This window comes from Emydura macquarii, unplaced genomic scaffold, assembly GCF_026122565.2.
Source record: "Emydura macquarii macquarii isolate MOO-44397 ecotype Brisbane River unplaced genomic scaffold, CSIRO-AGI_Emac_v2 contig_499, whole genome shotgun sequence".
NCBI lineage: Eukaryota > Metazoa > Chordata > Testudines > Chelidae > Emydura > Emydura macquarii.
The window spans coordinates 11,811,855-11,822,567 of NW_027130636.1; the positions used below are offsets into that span (position 1 = coordinate 11,811,855).

At 38.8% G+C, this 10,713-nt stretch overlaps 1 protein-coding gene across 1 annotated transcript in view; it reads left to right on the forward strand.

Moving 5' to 3' along the window:
- The window catches only part of CLSTN2 (calsyntenin 2), a 367,428-nt gene extending 357,779 nt beyond the window's left edge, over positions 1 to 9,649 (forward strand). The window contains exons 15-17 of the mRNA XM_067538949.1: positions 5,179 to 5,302; positions 5,891 to 6,075; positions 7,302 to 9,649. Of these exons, the coding sequence (XP_067395050.1) occupies positions 5,179 to 5,302; positions 5,891 to 6,075; positions 7,302 to 7,487 (495 nt within the window). The 3' untranslated portion in view covers positions 7,488 to 9,649. The remainder of the gene's footprint in view (positions 1 to 5,178; positions 5,303 to 5,890; positions 6,076 to 7,301) is intronic.
- Positions 9,650 to 10,713: the final 1,064 nt, after the last annotated feature.

A 10,713-nucleotide genomic window follows, 5' to 3' on the forward strand; every position in this document is an offset into this window, starting at 1 on the left:
GCAAAACCACATTCCTTTCCAGGCATAGTTGAGGTGTAGGTCATCCTGACTTTTTTCCATGAGCTCCAATCTATGTCCCACTATTATACTCCTGCTTGAGAGGATCATGTTGCAAGCTCATTGCTTCCAACTTCACTTATGGTTTCTTTTTTGTCAACATTGCTTTTTTTGTGCCATCAAGTGTTACCCACTTATGGTAAGTGAAATGATTTCCTACTTCATCAATAAGAAATCACTCCAGATTAGTTTATACCTCCTTAGTCAGTATGAGGGTAAGGTTCAGTTTGGCTTTTTTATAGAGGATCTTCACTTTTATAGTCTAACACATTAGACATATTGCATCTTTCAACCTCAGGATCAATACTTTGTTCTCCAGCATTTGCTGCTCACACACTCACTTACAACTTGATAATTGTAAATAAAGCAGAATCCACATGTTTTTTTCCTGGGCAAATGAGCAAAACACTGTTGCCTCCTCTCCACAGCAATGTGAGATAGTGCAGGTGTTTCCAGAACTCACAGGCCTGCAAGCTCTGCCTAGAAATGAGCATGCTGTTTCATTCTTGTATGTAGCATTACTTCAAAGACCTCACTCAACGTCATCAGCATCTGTTCTAGTTTACAACTTTTTTCTTTAAAGTGAACTCCATACTGGTAGAATATGCCAGATTGACATCCCAGGCACGCTTAAGCTCTCTACAGAGGAACAAAACAAGCACAGCATGGGCAAGGGCAGCACAAGCCTCCCTACCCTATGTCAATAATGGGGCTCAAGCCAGACCTTCACAAGTGAGAGGGGCAATTTTCTCATTTTCCATGCTGATTTAGTCCTCCTTAGTCTGGCCCCAGGTGCCAATTGTGGCAATGGTTTTTTTGTTTTTTTTTAAATAGCATGATCTGGTATTAGAGATTGCTAGAAACATAATATAAAACCAGATAATCTTTCAGTCCAGTCTGATATGGCAACTTGTAAAGTATATGGCTAATTGCTCATTAGGAACTGGAGTTGGATTAATATGACTGTAGAATAAATTCTTCTTACATGTATGTCCAGGTTTATGCATTACAAATGGAGGCAGTAGTCCTTGGTATAAAATTTCACAGAAAAAAAAATCCAATCCTGCCAACAGAAATATTGCATTTTAATAACTTAAAATCTGCCTATAGAGAGAGAATATGAATGATTGCATTGGACCAGGTCACTCCATCCGATTCTAAATCCACACATAAGTGAGCTGTTCAGCTGGTGATTTAATTGGTTGTCTGCTCCACTGTCACCTAAACTGATTGGGGCAACGGTGGCTGGGAATAATTCCAGAAATGCTGAAGACTTGAAATCATTGCTGCTCATCACTTACCTCCAATTTCCTGGAATGTCTGGCCCATTTTCTTCCTTATGTCTTTGGAATGGGCCCTCTCCTTTGGAGTCCTGAGTTTAGCCTGGGTTTCCGGACAGGATATACTGCCAGATGCTCCCATATGGTATTCTAATCAGCCATATACACAGCTCTCCAGTGTCTACAAAAAAGCTTTTGGAAGGCTGTTTTAATGCCACAAAGAACTTCACTTCTTTCAGTTCATGACACAATTGGTATAGTTTCTTTTTAATTTTTAAGCTCTTATGAAATCCTGCATTTAGAATGTATGGAGAATTTAAGCTGCTGCTGTGCTTATATTCTGTTTTTCTCATTTCTCATTTGTGTTTACAGCTTCACCTCTCCTCAGAATCTCCTGCTTCTCAAGTGCTTTTGTCACAGACACTGAACAACTTCAGCACTTCTCTTTAAGCATCCCTGAGAACTTTTCCATTCTCCATGCATCCAGATTCTCAGTTAAGAACAACAGCTCTTGATGTGGCACCCTCTGGCAAAGTCATGGGTGACAGCTAGCTGACTGAGTTGCTACTAGTAGTTGGGGGAAGCAACTGGAAGTTAGAACAAGAATAATATCTGCCCTTCTTAATCATGTGTTGCACCCACTTTTTAATAGAATTTGGGGGAATTACTGGGTCCCTAGCCATATAACAACAGTGTCTAGGAAAGTCACTTTTCAGATTAGTCAGGAGATTGTGGCTTTTTTGATGGGTGGCAGACCTTGTGGTTGTCATCCATGGCCCATGTCACCTCAATATTAGATTACTGCAATGCATCCTGCTTTGGAGCTACATCTTCAACCAAACTGGAGACAAAGCTGGTGCATAGGATAATCATGCTCCATGATTTACAATAGATATCTCTAGGCTTTTAAGGGGAGGGAAGAACACAATGAGGACTGGTGTTTGTGGTGAGAGGTGTTCCATTATAAGGTGGTTACTGCCTCAGTTTGCCTTTCCCAGCTGTGCCTCAATTTCTCTTTGAGCAGGTAAATTCTAATAGTACCCTTCCATGGAGACTTCACAATTCTTGGGTACCATCCTCTAGCTCTCTCCACCCCAAGGCTCTTTACAAAAGTCACAGAACTCCCATCTTCCTTGGGTTCGGTATGCTTTTATCCACCTTCCTCTTGTAGACGGCTTCCACAGCTCCTTCTGAACTGCTAGCTTCACCAGCTTTTGCTGAATCTCCCCAGCATTACACGCCCCCTTCCGACCCCACCCCCCACATCTGTCTCTTTCTCTCTACTGAGGAAAGGCTGCCTCTTATATCCTGTCCAACTTAGAATTCCCAGGATCCATCTGGGTGCTTCCTCTCCCAGCATTCTCTTGTTCTGGGGCTAAAACTAAGAGCATGTTGTGTAGAGCCTGTAGCTTTCCTTGAAGGGTAAGTGCACCCTGTTGCAGAGACACACATTTTTGGGTATTGATAGCATTTTATATCCATTTTGCACAGGTACAAAGGACTGGACAGACTGGAAGGCAGTAGAGGACCAGGCCCAGAGATCCTATAATTAAGCCCTTTAAAAAAATAAAATTAATATATTAAATTTTTATAAATGCATGCATGAGCCATGAATAAACAAATTCCTGGTACCTCTGCTCAGCCTTTTGCTTTCCTTTTTCAGCTCTCCTCCTGGCCTATTATTGGTATTCATATGGACTATGAGAAAAGAAGGGGTTAGCAGTTGCTTTTTGCTAAGAATTACATTCCTTCCTTCCTTCCTTGAAGGAACCTTTACAGAAGAATGTTCTGTGAGAGGAAACAAATAGAATTTTTCATGTACAGCATGTGCTGTCATGTGAGAAAAATCCTTTCTAAAACCTGGGGACTTATTACACGTGCCACAGGCAAATGGGACATATAATCAGTATTTGGATCTATTGCTCATCTTACTAAATGTTTGAAAATTGTTAGCTTGGGCTCTCTGATATCATTTTAAGGGAAGGAAGAGGAATACAAGTATCATGCACACCTGCTATATTGCATAGTCAGGACTGCCCTGAATACTTACATTTGTGAAACACTATCTTGAGCACCATGTTGGTTCTTTGGGTTTTCACCTGGACACTTTACTGTGGAAATTGACTTTAAATGCATCATTGGAGAGTTCGGTGTTGGTATCTCACTGATTTTCAGAACAATTTGTCTTGTTTTACAAGAAAAATGTTTGGTTCTAGTTGCTGGCCTTGTAAATGTAATCTGGGTTCTGAAGGTCATGCTGTGTTCCTTCTGGATCATTGATCAGTTCCATAAACGTTCTGCAGGTCAGATTCTGTTCGGTTTCTTCTGTACCTAACCCCATTATCTTTGGTTTTGTGGCATAGGTGCATATGAGGGCTGAATTTAACCATGCATTTGCAACTTAATTAACAATTAGGTTGATGCATGAGCCAAAATAAAATTCAGCCCCATTTCCCACCGCTGGAATGACTCTACAGTGCTAACAGAAGAGTGAGTAATAAAACGTATCAGTTACTAACATCAGCAGATATAAAACTGAATACACACAGGGAGCAGACTGAGTAACTGGGTACCATTTTACACGGTCACTTTTCAGAGTGAACTTTATTTAAAAACAGGCATCCTAAAGATAGCGAAATAAGAAAGATTCATACCTCTCAAGAAGTAAACCTAGAGAAAAATGAATCAAAGAAAGTGGATGTGTCAATTACTAAATATGAGCTCAAGTCACAAAACTAGATCTAGATTGAGATCTAAAATTTTATTATCGCAAAAGTTTGAAGTGTTTGTAGCTGGGGTTTTCATTCAGTCCTTTGTAAAGATAGTAGAAGTTATTTGCATATCTGGATCCTGATTAGCATTTCAAACACTACAATGTTTGGGACTGTTTAAATTCATAGTTACAGGTCAGGGCAAGCTCTGTTTCATATGAAGTGTTGAAACCATAGCTTGCTAAGAAAATGAATTTTATAGTAGCATAAAGTAGGAAATGACAAACAGCAGCAACAAATATTCATAGAGAAACTGGATGAATAGAGAAATATGTTGTTTAAACAGATGGCATTACAGCAGGCATGCACCAATTCTAACCCAAGGATCAAAGGCCTTTGGAGTCCTAAATTTCTGTTCATGGTGTCCTCTCCTTGTGATGGTAGAATGAGGGAAAATTTGTCTGGGGCAGGTTATTGTGCTATTGAATTGAAACAGCAAGTAGTTTCTGTCCTTGGTATCACAGCATTCGGACATCCTTGCAGTAGAGTCAAGGTGTGATCTTTGGAATGATTTACAGTTATTCTGAAGAATGACATTATATATATTGGAAGCCAGGTGTAAAGAGAACATGAGAGCATGATAGCAGTGGTCCAAGACTCAAAAATACCCTCTCTGAGGGTGGTAAAGAGTGCTTTAGAAAATCCCACCCGAAGTTAATAAGGGCCCAATAAAGTTAATAAATGTCCAAACCTGCCCCCCTTAAAGACAATAAAAAAGGTATTGACTTCCATGGTGCATCTAAATGCTAATAGACAGATGTACAGAGAGAGAGCTGGTTCACAGAGGTAAGAAAGAGAGAGCTTCCTTATTCTTCCAGTCTGTTCAAGAGCTACCAATAGCAAACCAGCCCAGTAAAACCATAAAATAACTGGGATAGGTTTACTGGCTAAGGAAACATTTGATCTTGTCTCCAGTGTCTACAAAATGAAATTTGAATCTTCTACTGAACTATATATAATCATCTTCTTGTCTAATGAACTTTGTGGCACAGTTTCAGACACCAGAAGGCATGATACTGGAATTCACAGCACTTTGTAATATCACACTTCTTGTTCTTCTGTTATTCCAGGTTAATATCCTACACAACTCCAACTCTAATTTTATGGAGCATGTAAATCAAATGGTAATACAGCCACAGTTTCTCCAGTCTATTCATCAGCCAGAGGAAAGCATAAACAGCATTCAGGGCTCAGGTATTAACTATACAGAAATTGTTCATAATATTTAAAGTGTCAATATTTGTTGTGATTCAGTTCAGTCAACAAAGGAAGACATAGGATCCTTACTTATACCCTGTGCAGCCCAAAAGAAGTCATTGCATAGGTGTAAAAGAAAGTGATATTTGTTCCCTTCTGTCTTTGAGCTGCACTTTTAGTTAAAGAATACGCTATTGGAAATTGTGTGGCCAGTTTTTTTAAAAAAAACTACCAGATAGTTGAAAAATTAAAACTGGCAAATGGCAGAATTTCAGACATCTATTATTTTCACAAATGAAGTTAATTCTCTAATTGTGTTCCTGGGAAGAACTGGGAATATTTGTCCCTGAGCAGAAAGGAACAATATGGATGAAGGACAATTTAACCTTCTTGCATCAACAGACAGCCGCTCTGACGTTGAGTTGTTCTGAACACTTGTCATCACTGAATGCAATTATGGGAAATATTTACCAGTGATGTGCAGGTTGCAAAATCTCAGTATAAGTAAAGAAAGAACAGAGGAGGAAAGAATGTATTTAGTGGTGCATAGGCAACTCCGTAAAGAAATTATTCTATTTTTTTCAGTTGTTCCAAGCGTGGCTACCATGGTTATAATAATCTGTGTCAGCATACTAGTTTTCATCATAGCTTTGGGCATCTACAGAATTCGGACATCACATCACCACAGCTCTACAGACACTGAAGGAAGTAAAGAAAATGAAATGGATTGGGATGATTCTGCTCTAACTATTACTGTCAACCCCATGGAGGTACGCAACAAAGCTGGCTTGTCATGGCACTTCCAGAAGTTAGCATTTCAGGCAGTAGTTTATTTTGTTACTTTTAAAAAAACACTTTAAAGATGGATTTATTTAGATTCCTATTTTGTTTGATCACTCTTCAAGGCAGGGACTGCCTCTTATGATGTGTATGTACAGCATCCAGCACAACTTGGCCTCAATCTCAGGTGGGGCCTCTAGGCATGGCTATAATACAAATAATGATAATTATTATGTTCCTATAGATCAGCGGTTCTCAACCAGTGGTATGCATACCACCGGTGGTACTTCGAAGAAGGCTGGGTGGTACACGAGCCGTACCACGCTGCCAAATTCGCCGCTGAAAGTTCCCCCCCCCCGCTGCCACGAAACCCCACCGCTGCCGAAAATCCCCCCCACCCCCGCAAAACCCTGCTGCCAAAAAGGGGCAAACGGCGGCAGGGTTTCGGCAGAGCGCATTGTTCCCCCCATGTAACCCCGCTGCTGCCGAAAGTCCCCCCCTGCCACCGCCGCCAAAAGTCCCCCCCCCCCTTTTTTTCCCAAGTGGTACTTGACCTGACTGTACCTGACCCGAGTGGTACTCAGGAAAAAAAGGTTGAGAACCGCTGCTATAGATCATTATTATTATTATTATATATCATCCTGTATATGATTGTTATTTGATGGTATGGTGAAAAATTGGCTGATCGAGGAGAGGAGCATTGCCTTATCACTTCCTGCCCAACACAGATACTTACAATTTAAAGCAGCCCACAACAATGCAATTTGTCCATTTTAAAATGTGATAATACTATATATTTACAAACTAAATGCAAGGAGTGGGTCAGGGCAAAAGTTCAAAAAAGAGCAATAAAATTAAACGCCTGTCTAAAGAAACTGACATATGAGCTGAAGATAAAAGAGCTAGCTATGGGTAGCGTAGCTAAGCAATGACAGTCGTTTACCAATATTCTATTTTTTGTTACACTAGCTTCAAGTTTTAGAACTTATTTGCTTCTTAACTCTATTCTATTTATCCCCTAATAACCAGGTAGCAGTGAAAAAAAAATCAAGCTTTCCCAATATATTAGCGATTAGTTTCTGGAGCAAGCCATTACATAACTATTTTCATGGGTGTTACAGGAGGTGTTAAACTATTGGTTCAATTGCTTTATGTTCCCCTAGCTCAGTGAGTGAGAAAGTGCCTTTCCTTCTCTGTGTTTTTTAACATAATGTAGAAATATGAAACGCCTCGCCATGTAGAAGAGGAGAGTGAGGAGGAGATAGAGGAGGAGGAAGATACGACCAGTGATGAATCAGGTGAAAGTGAAGAAGAGGAAGAAGAAATTGGAAATGAGGGAGACAAACAGAATGCCACCAGACAAGAGCATTTGGAGTGGGATGATTCAACACTCCCTTACTAGGACCTGCCAGTCCCATTGCTCCTTTTGTAAACACCAATACAAGTCAAATTAATCTGAGTCTATGAATTAACTGACAGGATTTTAATTTATTGCCTAACCCTAGATATTATTCTATTGCCCAAATTGACATAGTTGTATCAATTGCTATTGATAGAATTGTCCCATTCCTTACAAAGCCTTGTAAAATACAGGCCACCACCTTTAATATCTTTAATGACAACAACACCAGTCTGGAGCTGGGTCTGTTAATTTATTCCTTCAATTTCCAGTTTGTTCCAAATAATCCAACAAAAGTCCTGTCACTCAATCCATAGAGGTTTTGCCTTTATTATTTTTTCATACAGGAGAGATTTCAGCTTATGACGATTATTTCTGTGGGTCCAAATATGCTGTTGCCATTTGGCTTCACTTTATTGTGTGTCTAAAAAAAAGAATCCATCTTCAAATACGAGCCGAGGTTTAGTGCTACAGTGTCAAAGGCTGAATGCCATTTATCACCTCCTCTTTTTGCCTTCCTGGATGTTCATTGTGTTCTACAGAGGGATATTTAGGACTTCACATGCAGGGTGTTTGAGACTGGGAATGGGTAATACATTTCCCCATTGATGCTGTCAGAACCTTAAAGTCCACTTATTGAAACTTAACCAGTGTCATGTAAAAAACCCATCAAATGAAACTTTTTTCTTGTTAACTTTCAAAGATCTTCTGCCTAATAACAGATTAGGCAATGTTATCTGATGTGAAACAAATTCTAATTGAATTTGGTTTTGACTAAAACCTATGGGGCTGATCATGAGCCACAGATTTAGTAATTTGCTGCAAATCAGTGTTTTGTAATCTGCATTGTAAATCATTATTTTGATGCAGTATCTTATTGTAACAACAGAAAATCAGTGAACCCCAGTATACTCTAGCTGCCTTTGGTTGGGACTTACATGTAAGTACATATGTATGCATGGAAATGAAATGAAATATAGTCTTGGGAAAATGTTCCCTTTTGCCTGTAGAAAGACTGATTAAATTATGGCAGCTGGAATTTGTCTGGCTTATTCTATAAAATATCATCCCCAATTTTTGCTATTCTTCTACCAATCAAACAGTGGCACAGGAGAAAATTGACATAACTCAGAATCTCCAGCTCTCCCTTGCATGCACAGCTGTCCTTATTCTTCCCTTCCCGAACCCTTTATTTTTTGACAAAAGGGTGTATAAAACAAAAACAGGAACAAGGAAAGATAAAACCCCATCTTGAACCAAAAGTAGTAAAAGAATGATTAGAGAAAGCATTAGTTTAACATGGCATATTTTTTCATAAACACTGTTCAAAGAAAAAGTACACAAAATGTGCTGGTAAGTCTGTAATGCTGTGTTTGTTCCTTCTTCCTTTAATATCCTTTGTATCGTCAAAATGACATGAACAACCAATGAGGCAGCACTTGCTAGGGTAACTACTTTATAACATACAAAACAACTGGCATGAAAGTGAATGCTGCCCTGTGGCTTTTCACTTCTTCTTTCCAGTAGATTGTGTTTGTTGAGTTTTGGTTTTGCTTTTGTAATTTGCTATTTGGTGTGAGCCATTCCCCTCATCTTTCCTGTGTGCCCTCAAGAAGCTCAGGAGCAGTGTAGTATGGAGTGTAACAAATCACAAAAGTACGTGTGCAAATCTTTTCTATGCTCCATACACGCCGGGTTGCCAACTCTCTCTCTACTTGATCTATTTTTTACAGCCACAGCTCTTGTGGTAATGTGAATACAGAGAATCTCGGTTTTCATTTTTTTGAAACAATCAAGTTCTAGCTCTCATGATTGCAAAAAGAATGGTTGAAAATGTGACCCAACTGGGCCCTAAAAGCTTAAAAATTTAGAAGATAAGTGAAGAGAGTTGCAAATTTATTCCTTTAAACAAAACATTGTTTTTAGACTGATCTCATGATTTTGGGGAGCCTGATTCATGGTTTTTGAATGGTTGGTGTTGGCAATACAGATACTTCTCATGTATACAGTCCCATTTACTGGAGGGAGTAAGAACTGCAGGATTGGTCCCGTAATTTATTTATAGTTACATGATTATAGCAAGCTATTCTTTAGGCCACTTACTGTTTTGCATTCTAGGTGGTGTATGTATACACATCTCATTATTAAAATATATTATATATAGAGAGAGTGTTTTTTCTTCCTTCCAGAGTATGATGTAAGAAAAACTAGTGAAAAGGTATAATTCCTTCCCCACCCCCAAAAAATAATAATATGAAGCAGGCCCTTCATTTGTGGTTATTTTCAGCGCACAACTAAACAAAGTAAAAATTACAGATTTAAAACTTAATTTCAAAATTAAAATTGTATTGAAAAATTAAAAATCAACTGTCTGATTTTCATCATTTTTATGTTTGAAAACAGCAACTGACAACATTATTAATAGTTTTTATTTTATAACATTCATGGCTTGATAAATATATTGAACATTCATTAAATATTTATATTTTGGTTATTGGAAGCAAATCTATTCAGTTCATACCGCTATGTTACAGAAGGAGCAAACAATCATTTTATATGCTATGCGATAAATATGTCTAATTTATAGACATATAAATTCTTCCCAAAGGCAGAAAATCTTTATGAAAGCCAGAACATTTAGTTTTTTTCTTTCTTTTTTTTTGGGGGGGGGGAGGGAGGGGAGGTTGGTTTTGGTTGGTTTTTGGTTGCTATTTTTTCAACCCAAAAGTGGGGGGGGGGGAAAATCACTTTGGTTGAAAAAGACTGTCAGAAATTTTTTAATCCAGGCATATTTTTATCAGTTCTATTACACACTACAGTTTACATAAGTTCACTGGTTGTTTAATGAAAAATACTATCCAACACTTCTTAATAGAGGCTCTTTCAGTTTCACTTCCTTAGAGATCTCTAAGTATATTTCCCCTGATCTTCAAGCTAATCGTTTTGCTCATGAGGCTGCACTAAAACCTAGCTGTCATTCAAAGCCAGATTGTACCTAGGCCTGAACGGGTTCACAACATGGGAGGAGAGTGTATGCAAGGAGCATCTATGCATTTTACCTACTGTTAGAAGACAGGTAAAACTGCAGTCTTTGCATTCAGTAAGCTGTGTGGTGCCTAATCCCCACCTCCTGCTGAGCGAACTATGTTGTACAAGGGCAGTATAATCTCCTTACTCTTCTGCATTCCCCTAAACAATCTGGCTGCCTGAGGCATAATTCTTCCCCTTA